At 37.5% G+C, this 20,292-nt stretch overlaps 2 protein-coding genes across 7 annotated transcripts in view; both read right to left on the minus strand.

Annotated features, from left to right (window-relative positions):
* Positions 1 to 209: 209 nt before the first annotated feature.
* zgc:162879 (ras and EF-hand domain-containing protein) lies at positions 210 to 11,997 on the minus strand. Its single transcript, XM_058752352.1, has 17 exons — positions 11,474 to 11,997; positions 10,795 to 10,947; positions 9,702 to 9,792; positions 9,141 to 9,236; positions 8,974 to 9,054; positions 3,629 to 3,744; positions 3,409 to 3,477; positions 3,217 to 3,298; positions 2,987 to 3,057; positions 2,670 to 2,853; positions 2,489 to 2,590; positions 2,138 to 2,282; positions 1,987 to 2,068; positions 953 to 1,067; positions 761 to 874; positions 614 to 690; positions 210 to 535 (listed from the first exon to the last, which is right to left on the minus strand). Exons 1-17 carry the CDS (start codon positions 11,782 to 11,784, stop codon positions 433 to 435), a joined length of 1,992 nt encoding a protein of 663 aa, XP_058608335.1. The 5' UTR covers positions 11,785 to 11,997; the 3' UTR covers positions 210 to 432.
* Positions 11,998 to 16,073: 4,076 nt separating this feature from the next.
* Positions 16,074 to 20,292, minus strand: part of sema4ba (sema domain, immunoglobulin domain (Ig), transmembrane domain (TM) and short cytoplasmic domain, (semaphorin) 4Ba) — a 138,333-nt gene continuing 134,114 nt past the window's right edge. For all 6 annotated transcript variants that reach the window (XM_058751467.1, XM_058751468.1, XM_058751469.1 and 3 more), the window contains one exon: positions 16,074 to 20,225. In XM_058751467.1, coding sequence (XP_058607450.1) covers positions 19,462 to 20,225 — 764 coding nt within the window. In that variant the 3' untranslated portion in view covers positions 16,074 to 19,461. The remainder of the gene's footprint in view (positions 20,226 to 20,292) is intronic.

The raw sequence follows: 20,292 nt of genomic DNA on the forward strand, positions 1-20,292 counted from the left end.
TTTCATTTCAGAGATGTCAAAATACTAGAGAACCCTTTCCCCTGCAGATCACATCAGATAAACGGCTTCCAGACCTTTCATTTAGACTTTAAATCAGATCTAAAACTTTTATTTAACACCATGTTAGACACACTTACATGAATATCCTTCAACACAACAGTAATTCAATTCTAACATAAAAAGTAAATATTTAAATAAACACTGAACCCTGAAGTGAATTTGATCATTAATAGGCAAATGTGCAAAGTATACATTTGATCAGTGTGCCTAAAAACACCAAGGAAGCATCCAAATGTCTAAAAACTGTTTAAAAGTGCTAACTGCATTAAAAAAAAAAAAAGAAAAATTTTATTAACATTTTTCAAACAAAGGACAGGATTTTAGTTATTTTAAAAAGCATAAAATCACAATTAAACCAGATCTCTGCATGACTTAGACTCCACAGCAGTTGCTCAGCGTCTTCTTCCGTTTATGAAGACTCAGCTTAACCTGTGACTCTGATCTCCGCCCCAGTTTTGCATGTTTCTTGACTTCTCTGAGATAATTCACAAGACATTTAAAGCCTGAAAACACTTGCGTGTTAGAATGAGCAAGAACTGATGTGGTATCTTACCTTGCTAAATGCAAAACTGCCTCGATGACGTTCGTCCCCTCTTTAGCACTTGCTTCGCAGAACAGGGCATTATAAGCCTATAATGCACAGCAAATTAGGATTGGCATGGTGGTCATTACATTCTTCCCATATAAATGAGAGACTCACCATAGCAAGCTTTTCACCATGGAACGCGCTAACACAGCTTCCCTCTGGCCTCTCTGCTCTCAAATCTACCTTGTTCCCTATTATACACATTGGGATGTCCTCATCCGTTGACTCCTGTAAGGGAAAGTTTACAGAATACGGTCTACAACCGAAACAAAGAAAACAAACTCGCTAAAATGTCATTGACTGTACCCGAATCTGTTCCACCCATTCACGAACATTCAGGAAACTGCTCTCAGATGTGACATCGTACAGCAGTAGCACTCCATGTGCTTTGCGAAAATATGACCTGGCGATGCTGCGAAACCTGTAGAAAAGTATACACACTTATGTGTACCTTAAAGCAGGGTTCCTCAAATCTTTCCCTGGAGGGCCAGTCTGCTGCAGAGTTTAGCTCCAACCCTGATCAAACTCACCTACCTGTGATTTTCTAATGATCTTGAAGACTCTGATTAGCATGCTCAGGAGAGTTTGATTAGGGTTAGAGCTAAACTCTGCAGGAGTGGGCCAGATTTGAGGATGCCTGCCTTAAAGTTACGCCAACATGCACTATGGGTAAAGAATGCTAAAAGGCCACTGGAAATTTCAGCTTTGCCATCACAGGAATAAGAAACTTCAAAACGCATTTAAAAACAAACAAACAAAAAAAAAAAATATTTTAACAGGACTCTTGAGACAGTCCTGGCTGTCTACACTACTGTTCAAAATTTGGGGTTGTAATGATTTTAGTGTGTATGTTTATTTTGTATTTTAGTAAGGCTGTATTTTTAGCAGCCATTTCTCCATTTTCACATGATCTTTCAGAAATCATTTTAATATGCTCATTTGGTGCTGAAGAAACATTTATCAATGTCGTGTCAATATCAAACAGTCGTGCTGCTTTATATTTTTGGGGGAAACCATGATACATTCTTTGCTGAATATGAAGCTCAAAAGAACACCATTCATTTGAAAAAAATTTAAAAACTCTGTAACATATGATGTCTATAATATCTCTTCACCAATATAATGCAACCTTGCTGAATAAAAATTAATCTTACAAAAAAAAAAAAAGTCTTACAGACCCCAAATTGTGAACGAGTGTATGAATACAACAAAAGCAACCATTTTCTTTAAAAACAAAGCATAATCACTAATGAGGATTAATATGCAACTTAACATCCATTATTCAGAATTTTAACCAGGCATGTCAACACTTGATTCCTAAAATCACAAATATACTGTACCTTTCTTGTCCAGCAGTGTCCCAGATCTGAAGGTTTGTTTTCTCTCCATCTACAAGCATCTTCTTGATTTGAAAGTCAACACCTGTAAGAAAGAACTTTAATTATCAATACGTACTGTATTTATACGGTAACAAAAGTGACATTTTCTCACCAAGAGTGGTTTGCATATCTCCTCTAAATTCGTTGAGAGTCAACCGTAGTAAAAAGCTGGATTTTCCTGCCCCAGCATCCCCAGCCAACACCAGACGATACACTGGAGCAAGATCTTCAGTGTCATGCAAGTCTTCTTCAGTTTGCTATAGAGAACAGTTGTAAAGAGGCAGTCTATCACAGTGGTTCTCAACTTTTCTGACTCCAAGGTCATCCACTTTTCCAGTTGTTTTTCCATTTACTACATGACTGAAAAACTGAGACAAGTCTTACGACTTTTCAAAAACTAATTGGGCATTTATAGTTTCTAGAATACCTTGCGAGTAAACAAGAGTACTGTAGCAAGAACTACCTTGACAGGAAAAGCAGACAACCGCCGCCGAAGTGAGGAGGATATTGAGGCAACTGTGCTACGAGCTACAGATCCCAAAGCTTCAGACTTCAGCTCTGACACCTGCGAGACATTAGTTATTTAACCCAGCAATGAATTATACAGATACACACCTGCAAACTAGTGAAAGCTAAACTCTTACCTCCAGCTCAGATGGATTACAAGAGTAACTATGATGCACAGTCTCCACTGAATTATGGCTGTCGTCACTGTCACAATCGCTGTCTGACATTGGCTCGGCGTCTGTCTGAACGGAAACACCACTATCCAAATACTTGTCAGCCCAGCACTTCACCAGGGCTATCGTGTCCTCTTCATTAGTAAAACTTTAAATTAAAAAAAAAATTAAAAAAAAAAAAAAGACTAATATATACAGGCCTAAACAGAAAATAATCTTGCAAGTTTACTCGGTCAAGATACAGCTGCAACAAATACAGGGTAAACAAAGGATATAATTACCCGCTCTGATTCATTGTACTCTGTCTAAGTGGTTTAATCTTCCTAGGAGGAACTTCATTTTTTGGTGAGAGCTAGAGAAGAGCAAACATTTTAATGAGGGTTGTTATTGTGTACATTAAAACGGCTTCCAGAAACAATGGTGTATTTCCGTATGCTGGAAATCTAAATATTTGATCATGGCTGCAATGAATGCAGTTCCAACTTAAATTAAAAACCAATGAAATAGTTACCCGTCTTTTTGAAGAGCTATTATCCTGGCTCAGCGCAGAGCGTAACCCATCATTGCTGTCATACAACGTTTTGTTCATTTCCCTGATGTGAAGGAGAGAAGTCATATTGTATAAGTAAGCTAGAAAATCCATTTCTTCATTAGAGTATTGAGATTCATTTGACTCCCAAAGAGAACGACTGAATTGGCTTACTGGAGGAATTCTATTTGGCTGGAATAAGACTGGTACTCCATCACCATCTTCTTAAGGTCATCACTTTCTCTGAGAAGACAAAGAAATCACACCAAGCAGTTTTTCTTAAATCACTTCTTAGAAAACACATTGGAGGCGGCTGTTTAAGAACTACTGCCAGCATTCACATATTTACATACACAAACCCAGCTTAAATGAACTGAAGCATCAGTGTTCTGACCTCTCGTGTTGGAGTTTCTGGTCAGAGAAGGCATTCTTCAACCTGTCCAACTCAACCTGGAGAACAGAGACATTTATCTGGGCTTTCATAAGAGAACTCCTCAGCTCCTCATTCTCCTGCAGAGGAAAACAAAAGCTGATGAGACAATTAAACTAGTGTAGTGTTACAATTAAAGGTCTCCACGGGAGTGCCGTTTACTCTGAAAATAAGTTATTTCTTCCTGCTCCTGCCTGCAAAATACCACAACTAGAAATCTATACAGATTTTTCAGTCCCATTGCAGTATGACTACCTAGCTCCAGTGTCTATTTTTTTTTTCCAGTTCCCACACAAACAAGAAGCTTCAGCTCCCCTTGTTGCTTTTTTTGCTACAGGCAAAAGAAAGGTGCTTTCCTTTGCGGTCATATGCTGTCAAAAAAAAAAAAAACCCACTAAGAATATCCAACCCTGCAGGTCTGTGTACCTTCGGATAATTCGTTTTTTCAGTTTCCTTAAAACGGGAATAAATCAGTGGTTTATCGCATATTTAAACCTTCTCCTGGGCATAATAAACGAATTTCAGGTGTTTTTCCTCACACTTTTAATCTTGTTTTCGTCACACTCTGTTCAAATGCATCAAATGAAAATACGATAAAACCAAAACGAAAAATTAAGCTTTTTGATTCACAAATCTGTTTTGGTGTACCGGAAGTTCCCCGTTGCTTTAGGTCCGGGTCGTTTCAGCTATCTTTTTGTCATCTTATAATATTTACTATATATTTAGGTATTGATCACAGGATCAATTTGAAGGTTTGAAAGGATTTGCCGACTGTGCTGTACATGTATGAAATATGAATTAAAAATAAATGTACAATTATACCTCTAACAAGTATATTTTTCTTGTGTGTGCTCCATCCTCCATCTATATCTATATCTATCTATATAGCGATTGTATAATACAAAACATTTTATGATGCTTTTGAGGATATGTAGTACTTTACCTATTTACTGCAAAATTACTCAACTAGCTTGCATAATTATTGTTTTTTATAAAATATTAACTCACCATTAACTTTCCTTTATTAATGTATCTAGAAATAATTAGATTTCTCTTAATTCAGTTTTAGTTAGTTTTTTTTTTCTCAAATGAATAGAATATACAATAACAAAATATACAGTTGTACTCAAAATTATTCATACCCTTGGTATGTATGATCAAAGAAGGCTGTGAAAATAAGTCCGCATCGTTTATTCATTTGATCTTTCATTCAAAAATTTCCAAAAAAATCTAACCTTTTATTGAAGTAAAAAAAAATAAATAAAATACAAGTGAAAAAAAAAAAAAAAAAAGTCACATTAAGAAATAAATATTTTTCTCTATAACACAATGGCTACAATTATATGGTACTCCTGTGTATTAAAGACTATGGAGTTTCCCTCGAGCTTCTTCCAACAGCGTATCGTGAGTGACAGCGTGTCTATATGGTCCTAATGCACTATGAGGAGGAGCGTTTGAGTGGCCAAAGTGGTGGCAGCTTATCAGAATTACCAGTCCGTTTTCCCCTTCTCCCAAAACAGCTTGTTTCAGCTAAACTAGAAACTAGTTCTGTTTTGAATGTAATGGAAAGGTGATTATATTCCTTTTTTTTTTTTTTTTTATAAAATTAGAAAAATGTTTGGAGCATTTTTTTGTTCGTTAAATGTAAGTTTTTTTAAATTAATGGCAGTGGCAGCGGTGAGTTGAATCAGGGGCGGATTTAACCAATAGGCGAGGTAAGCAGCCGCTTAGGGCCCCGGGGAATCAGGGGGCCCCGTCTGATATTCGCGAAACATATGCACCAGTATGTATTTGTGTTATGGAGAGCGTCAAATGTTCACTCACCACGGCGAGTTTTTGTCAGGTGCGGAGTTCTGCAAGCTTGTGAATCCTCTCATTATAACAATGTGTAGATAAGATGTAAATAAGAGATTAATTGTGCAGAGAGCTTATTAACGGAACGTCGTGAGATCGCGATGAACTGAAGTGAGTGACAGCTTTTAGTGATTATAGACGGAGCGCTCTTTGCACGCAATCTACGCTGTCATGACTGCAAGGGCGTAACCATGGTATAGATATTGGGGGGGTCCAAATGTGATCAAGTGTCAAAAGAAGCGTAACACACGCTTTACCATCTGCGCCACTGAATCTAACGAATGATAACCGTCTTTTGCTAATTTGACTATCCCAATAATACGTTTGTGGGTGGAATTAGTGTAAATAGCCTCTGTCAACAACATGGATATTGGCACTTAGACACTCCGATTTTTTTTTTAATTTTTATTCCCAACAATTAAACAGTTGCCCACAGAAAAAAACAAGGGGTGCTGCAGCACCCTCAGCACCCCCACTTCCCGCGCCTCTGTTACCGTCTGAAAAAAAAAAAAAGGCGAATGTCCGCCTGTTCGTCCGGTCCTGCTTCTTTGTTTTAGCTCCTACCTTCATTTCATTTAAGCACCAGTTACAGTCGGACTGAGCGGTTTTTTCAAACGATGCCGCAAGCCGGCGTTTACGGGCTCAACCAAGTGTACAATCGGGGGGCGGGGGGTCACAGTTTTGTTTCCCTTGTTTTTCCTAAATTGAAAGTAAATCGGAAATAACAGATCCACTAGGCTACAACCAGGGTTCATTAAAGGAGGGCATACCATGTCACATATTACAATATAATAGGCCTATTATTGGGGGGGACAGATTGGTACACGTCCCCTCCAAAGTATATGGTGGTTACGCCCATGCATGACTGTCTCAGAACAGTTATATTCACCTCAGTAAAGAAATTGTGTTTCAAGTCATAATTTTATTTTGACTATAAAAACCCTTAGTCGGGGACACCCCTAGTTCTGAATACCTTAAAATTTAAAGGATTTGCTGCAAGGCAATTTTGTCTGATATGGGAATTATTTATTGGCCTTTTAAAAAATAAAAATCCATGCATCACATGCTTTAAAAACAGCTTTAAAATTCCCATTTGTAAAATAGGCTACAAATTAATTGTTTTAGTCTAACCCGAGCTCATGAAAATACGTATAGGCCTACGATTTTCTGCTTCTATTTGGCGTAATATTTATACACAGAAATTGACTTTTATATTCAATATTTATATGCAGAAATTCACTTTGGCGTGCAAAAGACTGATAAATTCATAATGGCAAGGCTGGTTCAGTCGACAGAAATGTGGGACAAACAACGGGCCTATAATTTACTGCTGAAATGTTTGTGGGGCAAATCTCAGGTCAGTCTGAGTGCTCATGGTACGCACAGTCCCAGACAGCAACATAGTTCTGGCCCAGATCCAGCCTACATCTGGCCCGTGTGAAATCCATGCGGGCCAGTTGTGGGCCGGATCTGGGCCGACACTGCTTGCTGTCTGGGGTGCGTACAGCCACACCTGCAGGCGCCACTGATTGTATATATTATACAATCGCTCTATGTATAGCCTATATATAGATTGAGAAGCTGCACGACGAGAAAAATACACTTGTTAGAGGCATATTTACTTTGTACATTTATTTGAATTCATATTTCATACATATACAGCAGAGTCGGCAAAGCCTTCCAAACCTTCAAATCGATCCTGTGATCAATACCTAAATATATAGTAAATATTATAAGATGACAAAAAGACCCGGACCCAAAGCGACGGGGAACATCCGGTACACCAAAACGGATTTGGTTGTATTTTGTATTTTAATTTGATGCATTTGAACGGAGTGTGACGAAGACTAAATTAAAAGTGTGAGAAAAACACCTGAAATTCGTTTATTATGCCCAGGAGAAGGTTTAAATATGCGATAAACCACTGATTTATTCGATTTCCCGTTTTGAAGAAAAAAAGGAAAAAACGAATTATCCGAAGGTACACGGAGCCCTGCACCTGTAAACCATTTATTTCTGTTGCACAATATACATTACATTTTGTATCTGAAGATGGATTTGATTAACTCAAGTCCCACAAGTCATCTTTCTCCAGCTTACACATCAGTATCTTCCCTACTGCACCCAGCAATTCAAAACTCGTCTCACAACACTCAGCTGCAGACACTGCGGGAAAGCAGACCTATAGTATCAGCCCTTATTCTGCCATTACAGACAAAGTGGGGCAAGGTGTGTCAGTGGATAAGATGTGGTGCAACTGAGAAAGTTCATTATTTGTCACAAAGATTACATTTAAAAAGGACCCTTGTTTTTATGTTTGTTTTACTCCCAAATTCTCCAATTATTGAACTTATGTTGACATGCATTTTCCCTAATATGGGCTGCATTGTCACTTGACTACTGAGATTACGTTTGTACAATGTAAATGTAGCCTCAGTTTAATCCATCCTGGTTCACACAGATCTGTGAAAACTACTAAAAATACTATACGTGACGCTGGACCACAAAACCAGTCTTAAGTCGCATGGGTATATTTGTAGCAATAGCCAAAAATACATTGTATAGGTCAAAATTGTCGGTTTTTCTTTTATGCCAAAAATCATTAGGAAATTAAAGTAAAGATCATGCTCCATGAAGATATTTAGCAAATTTCCTACCATAATTATTTTAAAACTTAATTTTTGATTAGTATTATACATTGCTAAGAACTTAATTTGGACAGATTTAAAAGGCGATTTTTTTCAATATTTAGATTTTTTAGGACACTCAGATTCCACATATTAAAATAGCTGTATTTCGGCCAAATATTGTCCTAACCTAACAAAACCTACATCAACGGAAAGCTTATTCATTCCAAAAACTTGACCCTAATGACATGGTTGTTGTCCATTATGCATGCCAGGCCAGTAGCTGGCGTTGTTCATTTGTAAAGAAACACTATGCGCCTGCACACAAACCTATAGACTGAACACATATTACACACAACATCACTGTTTTCACAAATTTGTGTTTATAATAACAGTATAGTTTTCAAAAACTTGCACTTTGAAGTCCATTTTTAAAGGTTTGCATCTTCAGCCCCCCAAAACACTTATGTGAATGAATGGCTAAAACTCTAAATTTAGTTTTAAGTTCAAAGCAATGTTTTGTGCCCCCTCAAAAGTAGTCATATTGGTCTTTATGCGATAGTTTGACCTCTGCCTTAAGTCTCCACAAAACTTGATATTCTGAAGAATTTTGGGAACAAAACATTGGACCTTGTGAGACACTTCTCTGGATAAAATCTTTCATCCACTAAAGTCAGTCATACAATTCTGGTACTTTAAGGGAGTACTTAATTTTTTTGGATAAATTATCCTTTTAAGTTAAAATTGGCTCAGTTTACCCGACTCTTTCCTTAAATTCAAATACTTTTGAAGGGCACTGCATGTTGTAAAGGAGTATCTGATTCATACCTGCATCAGATCTCTAATCTGTGCTCTCAATTTGATGGCATCTTCCCTGGGGCTCTTTAATTTCGACTCCTCTTGATATTGCTAAAATTTGAGACAAGTTATACAAAAAAATAAGACAAATCCACATGCAAAGACATTAAAATAAGAATCCCACATCGCTCCCTCACCTTTGTGAGCCTTTCTATTGTTGTTTGCAGGTCTGCCAGTTCATTCTCATGCTTGATTTGGAGCATAGCAATGGATTCCTCCAATTTCTTTTGCTCCTGTATGCATGAAACCCAAGAAGAGTGTTTTCCTTATATGCACAGGCCTAATAAAGAGGCATTTACTAGCTCTCATAGAGAAGCCTTTGTGCACACAGAATCAGGCCGGCTTTCCTGTTAAAAACATCTCACTGGGCTTCAAGAATAAAGGTGAACCACTGAGCACAAAGCTGAACCTGAAATCCCTCTTTTCATTTACCAAGACTGAATTACACACATTTACATATGTATGCATGCATGTGTTTATGCATGTTAATCTGTCTTGGTGTCAGTGTTATTGTTAAGTGCTATTAAAAACAGAAAAAAATGTATCATGATATTTAAACAATGTACGCATCTTTGAATATGATCAAGAACGCAGAAAAGTATTGGTTACTTTTGCATTAATATTCAAAAAGTGAATGTACACAAATGTGCCAATTCATATTCATAATCACTGAACATTCAACTTGTCTGACTTCTCACCTCTTCCCTGACCCTTTCTTCAGTGCGGGCCAGTTGCTGCTGCAAGTCCTCCTCCATCTCTGCTAACTGACTGCTGGTCAGTTCCTCTGTCCTGTTCACATCAAAAAGCATAGCTTTTCAGAACCAAACGGCAACTTTAAAGTCTTTTTTATCCAGAAAGCAGTTTGAAACAACCGGCCTTGGTCTTAGGATACCCTTTAATGCATCCAGGTGCACCTACATCCAGATCTCAAAAGAAATGTTCCCTGAGGAGCTACTACCGGAGAGATGAAATGCTCCTTTAAGCTACACAGTCTTATCGTAATCATCAAGCGGGTGCAGTTGAGCAAACCTCTGACGAAAGGGAAGGGAGGGAGGAACGAACGAACGAAGGTAGGGCTCTTGAGAAGCCGCAACTGTGTAATGTGGACCTGAGGTGAAACAAACAGTGCCAAACACACGGTAAAAGGCCTAGACTATGTCTCGCTGTGAAAGCAGAGCACTCAAAACTACATCCAACCTACAGAACCACATAAATAAGTTTTGAGAAATGAAAGGAGAATGATGAGCTTAGTAACTCAAGCCTAATTTTCCTCCTTCTAAGCTTCCTCCTTCCTTAGAAATGGTAGAAGTTTTCTTCGTTTTAACAATGAAAGCTTTGTAACTGGAATTCATTAAACACTTAAAACAGAAGAAATACTTCCTGGACAGAAAAAAAAAAAAAAAAAAAAGGCCAGTGCTTCTGTTCACCATAAAGTGCAATACATGCCAAGTTCACAATTGTTGATTCATTATTCTGATATTGAACATTACGGTCTTATTTCACATACTGCTGTATTATATTACATTCAATAATGGTTTCATTATATCCTGAAAATATTCAAGGGGGCAGCAAAGAGACAAATTTAAAATAATTATTAATTAAAATACTTAAAAGCCTTTGTAATTAAAATAGCCTTAAAATGCTTACAAAGATGTAAAAATGTATGACTTTAAATCAATGTGCAATTATCACATATCAGCTGGTCATGACAATCTGAAAGAGCCAAACCAGCTGTTGTAAATAGTGAATCACCACAGCATCCCAGCTGAATACTGGAAATGATCCGCTCACCTTCGTAGACTGGTCTCGAGTTGTTCACTCTCCATCCTGTGCTCTTTGCTCTCAGCTACAAGAGCCTTGATGAGATCCTCATATTGCTGCAGTAACAGCTCATCTGATGTGGAGTGGATCTGTTCATACAACTCCCTCAATTCATCCCACTGTCTGCAGACAAGAAAAAGAAAGCAGCAAAATAAGACATATACTGTATGTGACTGGATGAAAAAGTGAATCCAGTTGTAAAGGCAGATACTGGCATGAATTTTACATACATACACATATATTTTAAAGTCAAAGTGTTCTAGTGCAGTCCAAAGATTATAAACAGGAGGGAAAAAAAGCTTGTGTAAACTATATAGACAGACAAATATGGACACCGCACAGACTACCGTTTTTTATATAGCCTACAACTAGTTATAAATACAGTAAGCTAAACCTAACAGATTTCTGCATTTTTCGCTTTAAAAATAAAATTATACTTCAATAAGAGCAGGTTGTGTCAGATTTAGCTCACTTCTGTGTACAGATTTGTCCCAAAAGTCCCACAAGTAGGCTAGGCTACACACAAACATGCAATTTATTTTAAGACTTCTTTTTTAAAAAAGAAAAAATCTTCTTTTGGCTTCTCCCTTGTCAGTAAATGCTTATCAAAATAAGTGAAGCTGAACTTTACAAGTAAAAATGTAGTTACCTTCCCAAATAAAAGGCCACATCTCCGTCTAATGTGTTTTCAAACTCATCCCAAGCGCTTCTCTGACTTTGCAAACTGTTTCCCAACAAAGCCAAATTGAGGGCTTCGGAAACTTCATGAAAGCTTGACGAAAAATCGTTAAAGTTAATGTATCCGTCTCCGTCCAGATCAAACTTGTTGAATAAAGTCCTGATCTCTTCAGCAGGCACATTTAACTCGCGACAAACATTGGTAAAGTCCTCGTATTCCACTCTTCCTGACTTATTCCCATCACATGCTGCAAAAAGTCTCCGAAGGTCAGTTTGGTTCATATTTTCACTAGACGAGGACAAACAAACTGTGATACAAAATACACCTGTGCACAAAGATAATGTTTCGAAAACGTGGAAGTGATAAAAAGAGGAAAGTGTGAAAAGAAATGAACGCCAAAGGTTCGTGATCTAACGTAGCCTACATCACCAACAGGTGCGCAGAAACCTCGCGCTGAAACTACAGCTTAGATGAAGGCATGAGTGATTGCTCATTATCTCGCATTGTAACAAGTTGAACTCAAGTTAGTGTGTCATTGGTTAGTCATGAAGGTAGGCGTGCTGTAGAAGTGTACAACAATCTGAGAACCAGCCCACATTTTGGTCTAGTCAGTTAAAACTAGAGCTGGGAATCGATTCCAAAAAGAATCGATTCCTCGATTCCGAGGCGTTGGGAATCGAGAGTCGATTCCGATTCCATCAAGAGGAATCGACTCCTCATTCAGAGCTCTTTTCAGTTCAACAAAGCTAATCTATGGGTGCCTCTCAAACGGAAGGCTGCATCCTACGAAGGCTGCACACATTTAAATTCACGAAAATAAACTGAAAGAAAACGAGTCGGTACTGAGATCATCAGAATTTGAGGATGCAGCCTTCCGTTTGAGAAGCACCATTCGCCTCCCTCATGCTCGATAAAAGCCGTAATTACGAGAGTTGTGAGATAAAAGATTATTTTTTATATATGAAAGATCTATTTCATTTTTATATTTACCCTTCGCCTCATGCTCGCAAAAAGTGATTAGAAGTCTGATTCGTTTCCACGAAAAGTTTCTTTCGGATAGTTTTAATGAACCAGTTAAAAAAAAAAAAAAATTATTCAGGGGTTATTTTATGCTTATGTTGTCCACAATTTTGAGCGCTGCACGACAGAATAGATCATGACGTGATTGAGGATCTTATTTCCATCTAAAATACTATTTTTTATTTCTATCAGCCAATGATAATTCTAAAAGAAAACGTCTCGAGCAGATCAGTGGCCGAGCATCTGATTGACAGATAAACCACGAGCTCTATCAGTGTTATTGTTAATGTTCTGGTTATTATGTTTCAATGTACAGTTTGTTAATTTTATCCAAAGCATACAGTCAAAGTAAACTTCATCATTCAGCTGAACTGTGCACATTTATTTTAGACACTTCATGTCTTGTTCAATTCATGCGATAAATGCTATGACTAATTTCACGGGCAAAGCAGACAAAATTACAATTTAAAAATCAATCATATAGCTATAGAAATTTATTGTCATTTTTTACAAATAAAGCTTCATATTATGAGAAGGACACTTTTTACGACCTTTATATCCTGCAGTCATGGCGAGATTAGGTTCCTTCGATCTAAAAAAACAAAAACAAAACAAGAATCGAAAACAACAAGAGGAATCGATTCTCGGAATCGATTCCCATCGATTCCAGAACCAGGAATCGGAATCGGACTCGATTCCAAAAATTTCTGAATTTTACAGCCCTAGTTAAAACTAGCAACAACAACAAAACAAAAACCGCCAAAAGACCAGCCTGACCAGGGGTGCACATATTTTATGTGCTTTCTAATTACAAAAGAATAAAATTATACAGTATAGTGAATAAGGGAAAGAATAAAAATAGTAAGGAATAAAAAAACAAGGGAATGATACATGATAATGAACTTAAAGGCCCATGTCAGTCGCTGCTTTCAGAGAGTTTTATATAGTCTGTGGAAAGCGCCTGTACTTTATTTCCCTTCAGGTGTGGACTGCTCTTTATCTGCTGAAGGACATTTGCCTGTCTTTGTTTGGTAATGTCCACGCCACATTGTTAGCTGTACTCTCGTTTTCCATACAATTCAAAGATTTCTTCTCCGAATTCCACAAAAAAGCTAACAAATATCTCAAAGTAAACTAAAAAAGTTAACAATTATCCTAAAGACATTCCTTGATGAATGTGTAGACTATTGTTATTTTTCCTCGTCTCTCTTTGGATGTGTCATTGTGCAAACAGTGCACCGCACCTAAGTCTTAAACTAACTCAAGAGTTTACAAGATTTAGTAGTTACTCTTAGCCTGCGTCAGATACTGTTACACACACGCACGTAAAGCGGGATTAACTGAGACGAACCTAATTATTCACGTTACCATAATATGAGTATCGTGTTGATGTAACTATGTCACCTGCTGTTTGTTACTTTATTTAATCTGGAAGAAACACGATGATCACAACCATTGCGGCTAGTGAAAGATAAAAACGGATGACAGTGTCGTATACCAACAACGACCACATGATGGCAGCATTATTACAGTAAAATTTTAAGAGCGCATGCACTTGAGCAGATGGCGCAAATCTCTTTTGAGGTGCTAGTGCTGCATTGAGAAAATTTAAGAAGGGAGGGTAATATTTCTATTGAAAATGTCCATTCAAATCAAAAGAGAACCTATGAAACCATAAGACTGCATACAATTTCTAAGCTGACGCCTTGAGTGGTAGTGGTAGGCTATAGTGACATCAAACTACACACACACTGACACACACGAGACACACAAGGTTTCTATGTTTTATGGGGAAATTCTATAGGCGTATGATTTTTATGCTGTATTTTATACTAAACCTACCCCTCACAGAAAACTGCATTTTTGCATTTTCAAAAAAACTTAATCTAGTATAATTTGTAAATTGTTGGTGTTACTATCCTTTTTGGTCCCTAAAATAGGGAATAACAGACACACACACACACACATGTCTGTTTGCTATCCTTGTGGGGACTCTCCATAGGCGTAATGCTTTTTCTACTGTACAGACTGTATTTTCTATTGCCCTACACCAACCCTACACCTAAACCTACCCCTTACAGGAAACTTTCTGCATTTTTAGATTTTCAAAAAACTTCATTCTGTGTGATTTATTAGCTTGTTTACCCGTGGGGACCTCAATTTAGGTCCCCACCGTGACACGAGTCCCCACGAGTCTGTGTGTATTCAGGTTTAAGTCCCCACCTGAATAGAAAAACAGGTACACACACACACACACACACACACACACACACACGTTGGGTTTCCATGTTTCATGAGGACATTCCATAGACATAATGATTTTTAATGTATTTTAATTCCCCATACCCTACCCCTAAACCTACCCCCCACACAAAACTCTCCAAATTTCACTTAGTACAATTTGTAATAATTAGAAATAATTCGAATTTTTTTTTCGAATTTCTTACCAAGGCTGAATTTATTTAATTAAAATACAGTAAAACCAGTAATATTTCATATTGTTACAATTTAAATAAGTGTTTTATTGTAAGATGAAATTCAAAATTTCTGTGATGGCAAAGATGAATTTTCAGCAGCCATTTCTCCAGTCTTCAGTGTAACGTGATCCTTCAGAATCTTCCTATTATTAATAATAATTAATAATATTTTTTCCTGCTTAATATTTTTGTGGACATACTTATATAGTGCAATTCAAAAGTTTGGGGTACACTCTAAAAAAAATTTTTTTTTAAATGTGCTATATAGCATTAAAAGTGATTCTTTGGCTCATAATCATAGGGAACCACTTTTGGTGCTGTATAGCACAAAATCTTGGTGCTTCAGTGGTTCTTCAGCGGTTCTTCACCGGTTCTTTGGGGTGATTAAGGTGCTATATAGTACCACTGCCGTACAAAGAACCTGTTAAGCCCCTTTAAAGGTTCTTTACGAGCCAAAGAACTGTTGGTGCTGTTTAGCACCATTTTTGTTGAAGAAATACAGTGCAATATGGCACCTCTTATGGTTCTACATAGCACTATTTGACAAAGGTGCTGTATAGCTGTATAACTTTTATTCTTCAAGGGTACATTAAATTGATCAAAAGTCACAGTAAAGACATTTATAATGTTACAAAAGATTCCAATTTCAAATAAATACATTGCTTTTGAAAGCAGCAAAAACTGATTCCAACATTAAATAAGGATGATTGTTAATTATTGAGCACTAATAAATAATAATTGAGCCACCAAATGAATGATTTCGTAAGGATTATATGACACTGGAGATTTATATAACGGCTGCTGAAAATTCAGCTTTGCCGTCACAGGAATAAATCATATTTTAAAATGTATTAAAATAGAATACACTTACTTAAATAACAATAATGTCACAATATTACAGTTTTTAGTACAGCCTATATTTCATTAAATAAATGCAGCCTTGCATTTATAGGTCTTCTTTTAAAAACATAAATAAAATAAAAAAAATCTTAATTAGTAAAAATCTGTAATAGTTCTATGCCACTGCAAGTTTCACAAATTGCCCCAAATAATGTTGAATCAGTACAAGCCAGTGGTTTTATTTCTTTTATTTAAAAAATTAAAATTAAAGTGCTTTTATGTACAATATAATAAAAACAACAAAACAGTAGTGATGTATAATACAAAAAATACATTTCACAACAGTTTTTTTTTTCTTTACATTGGCAGCAAAATGTACAAATACACCTTTACATTAAAGTTTACAAGACATTAACTTACAATAGGTCAGAGCATCTTGGTGCGCCATTATAAAGAATGTATCTGAGCATTTAAGAGTGTAGCAGACTACTACAGTCCAGTAACTCTTATGTCTGAGTAAGTTCAGCACTGAAATATGTGACTATATGACTATCTATATGTGACTAAATCTACCGCTTGTAGGTAGCAGCTGATGTACAGTGAAGTTTTCACATTGTCTACTCTGTAAAACGGCACGCTAGTGATAATAATCAGATGACGTACTGAAAAACATAAGCAAATTTGCTTACTTTTTAAATTATTATTTTTGCATGATATTTTGAAAGTGATTTTCAAACAGAGGTCTGAGTATATGTAAAACAGTTATATCTTTATTACAAATACTTTTTTTTTTTTTTTTTTTGTGCTTTAAATATAGTCGGTAAGTGTTCTGTGTGTGTGAATATATATATATTAGGGGACCTCTGCAGATATCAATTAGCACAGTGGAGACATACCCTTGCAGTGGACTGTTGCACAGACGACCATTCAATATACAGTGGTTTGCGACTTTACATGTACTAGGTAATTCTACTGTGTAGTCCACCAGAGCAGACATGCATGTGAGGTTTGCTTTTTGTTCACGTGTTTGAATCACAAAAAGGCTACAATATTACATTTGCTTTCCCGCATACCCTTTAAGTCACGAAATCTAGCTCGGAGGCATTAATAAAACCATTCAATTGGTACTTGCTACAGCAATGTCAAGAGAATATTCATTCCTAGACACTTGAACCATTTCCACATTCTGTGCAAATATAACTGAAAAAAAAAAAAAAAAAAGAATTGTAATGCATTCTGGTAAAAATAAAAGCAATGTCAAAAACATTAAAAGCCATTCACTACTTCCCCTTACAAATATAATTATACAACTTTGTGATCAAAGTCATTGTCCATCAGATCATGTAAAAGCAAATGTCCCGTTTTTAAACATTCAGCACAAATTTAAATAAGACACAATGTTTCTATTGAAAGAATCATTTTGGAACACTTTCAATCAATACATAACTACATTCACGATACAGATGTCTGTGTGATCTTTACAGATCAATGGCGATGAAATATTACACACTTTTGTGGTGCAATATACAATGCTTGTCTTTGGGAATTTTACTGGAAATGTTATTTTTAATTATTTTTTTGTGTGTGTTGTTAATATACATTTTTACATGGATCCTTATGTTGATTTTATGCTATAGTACCTTACATTTGTGTCTTGTTTTGTGGTTTCCATCCCCATTGCTTTGCAGCAGCCAAGCACTGTACTTTTTTGTATACACTCTTGGCAGCTGACAATTTATAACGGGCTGTTTTATATACCTGTATGTCATTGCTCCCACCCAAAAACATTTGTTAGCCTGCTTTGACTTAAGGTGTTACCGTGAACATGGCACTTTTTCATGGAAAAAAAATCTGCTGGTCACTTTACACTCTTCGGGAGCATAGATCTCATAGCTTAGCGTAAAATTGGCATGTAAAGTCTTAACCACATGTTTTCATTCTGTCTGAATGCAAATTTATCATTCGAATTTACAACATGGCAATAAATGTCTTTAATCTGAACAAAGTACACTTTTGAGTCTTGACAGATCCAAAGAGATCTGAAATGGTTCACTAAAATCTTTTGGCACAACAACCAATTTGAATCAGTAAACAATCTTGAGACATTTGGTCACTTCCACTGATTGTATTGTGCACTACTTCAAGGGATATTTCAGCTAAAATTGAAAACTGTCATCATTTACTCACTCTCATGTTGTTGCAAACATGTATGATCTTCTGTCTTCTGTGGAACTCAAACAGAGATATTTTGAAGAATGTTTCTGCTGTTTTTGTCCAAGTGGGGTCCAAAACAACACTGGAAACCATTGCTTTCAATTTACATTTGGAAACATTTGGAGGGTGAGTAAATGAAGACTATTTTCATTTTTGTGTGAACTATCCATTTAAATCAGTGGTTCTCAACAGGGGCCTCAAAATGATTTCAAACAATTAAGTAAAACAAGCTAACAATTAAATTATTTCTATTTCAATTCACCCCCTTTGTCTTCGAAGAGCCAGAATTCCAAAACCTTAGATATACGAGAAAGCCTCATTTTATTTTCTAGGTTTCTAGACCAGAAAAGGTCACGTAATTTAATGTAAACTCCATGAGCATTTTTAGAATTAATTTTTTTTTTAGAGCAAATAAATCATGAACAACTGGAAAAGTCATGGGCTCCTCAAATTATCTTGTGGACTATGAGGGGCTTTAGAGTCAAAAAGGTTGAGAACCACTGGTGTAAATGGTCTATCACTAGTAGCAACTCGTTTTGGTAGGGGGTATAAGGAACATAGAGATATTCAAATTCCTGCGTCTTCAGAATGTAATTTGTGCCTTGGACATACTCATAGTATTGCTAACATGCCTTCTTTGGGGTTCTCTACACACTGAAACCCCACTGCGGGCTCTTTATATGCCTCAATCTCACTTGCATACTTTATTTAACGTGTGTACCTCTGAGAAGCTGTGTAGAATACTGAGGTCGTGGCATCACTTATTGTTCTAGGACAGCCGTGTGCTGTTTGTTAGCTCTCTACAAGATGCTTCTCCTTTATGTGATTTGCATAGTATGCCTGCTATGTGCTGAGGTCATGATGATATACTGCGCAAAGGTTTTGCATATATCATCAAAGCTTTTGATGCACCACTACACCTTATATTGTGTTGAAATGTCAGCTAATCATCTCATGTCAGGCACTATGTTTAGCAGAGACTCTATTGTTGACTAAAGTTTGAATTTTCGTCTTCTCGTTCACAGGACGACCAACTCTACGCGGCAGGGATGAGATGGGAGCATGACAGGTTAGTGAACCCTGAGGGCATCGTATTGCTTCCACACAGATGCCACCAGACATTTTTGGACGGACCGGGCGGTACGACTGGATCGGCGTGCCTCGCAATGCCCACTATTCTTTTTCAAAGTGTACTCTAGGCCTTGCGTCCCGCTCAGCGTGGCTCTGGGTGCTTCACAGACTTGGCAGTGACTGAGAAATGTGAACAGGTCACCAAGACAAAATGAGAGGAGACAAAGTGCAAAATAAAACCCAGTGATGGTACGTTTCCAGTCATTTTCAGTCTGTCCCTCCCTTGGTGCCGTTCAGTTCAGAGGCCACTTTTTTTAACAGTCATCCCAAACAGACTTAAACGATCGAGTCTTTGATCTCCGAGCCCAGTCGCACTCGAGGGCGCGGGCAAGTTGTTGAGATCTCAACGTGGCTCTCCTTTAAGTTCAAAGGTCTCTTTTCGGATTCTGAGAAGCTCTTGCTGTTCTCGGGTGAGGAGCATTCGTGGGTTGGAGTGCTGCAGATGTAGTTATCATTGAGCGTCTGGTAGCCTTTGTGGTCAGACACCGAAGGGGGGATGTTGTTGCCATTTAATGGAAGGCTTTCTGTGTGCTTCCCTGGAATTCGTGGTTTCTTCTGTTGCATGTTGGGGCACTCGCCTTCCTTCAGCATGGATTTCATCCTGTCTCGGTTCCTGTACGCCACGAACAGCGACAGGACCACCAGGGAAAACACGAGTAAGGCACACACAACGATCAACTCATTCCAGTACGTTTTAGTTTTTTCCGGCGACCATGTTTCCCCGGGCAGGATAATCGCTTCCCCTTGGGGTACCAACTGCGTTCGGGAACGTCCAGTCAGGGTGGTGCTTTCGTGATCTGCTTTGACACAATAATTGGCCAGAAGTTGTCGGTAGCCGCCTTCTTCTGACCAACATTGGTAGATCTCCTCCCTCTCTACTTGGGCTACAACCACCAGCCCGCCATCAGGACTAGGATAGACGAATCGCTCGGCGGTGTGACTGTACTCCCATCGCCTCTCAGCCAAGTTAGATCGCAGTTTGCAGGGAAGAACCGTAAATGTGTTGGCTGGTATTTGTACCACATGGCATGATGGAACACCTGTGGGTTAGATGGTCTTATTAGTTACTAGTAAATCAAACATTTATCTCCCATATTAGCAAACCAC

This window comes from Onychostoma macrolepis, chromosome 18, assembly GCF_012432095.1.
Source record: "Onychostoma macrolepis isolate SWU-2019 chromosome 18, ASM1243209v1, whole genome shotgun sequence".
Taxonomy (NCBI): Eukaryota; Metazoa; Chordata; class Actinopteri; order Cypriniformes; family Cyprinidae; genus Onychostoma; species Onychostoma macrolepis.

Bases quoted from the DNA above. Each gene is read 5' to 3' on its own strand.
- zgc:162879 (XM_058752352.1), bottom strand. From the start codon at position 11,784: ATGAACCAAACTGACCTTCGGAGACTTTTTGCAGCATGTGATGGGAAT. The intron at 3,299-3,408 runs GTAAGCCAATTC...CCTTCACATCAG, and splicing joins AGCCAAATAGAATTCCTCCA to GGAAATGAACAAAACGTTGT. The intron at 2,069-2,137 runs GTGAGAAAATGT...TCTTTCTTACAG, and splicing joins AGATATGCAAACCACTCTTG to GTGTTGACTTTCAAATCAAG.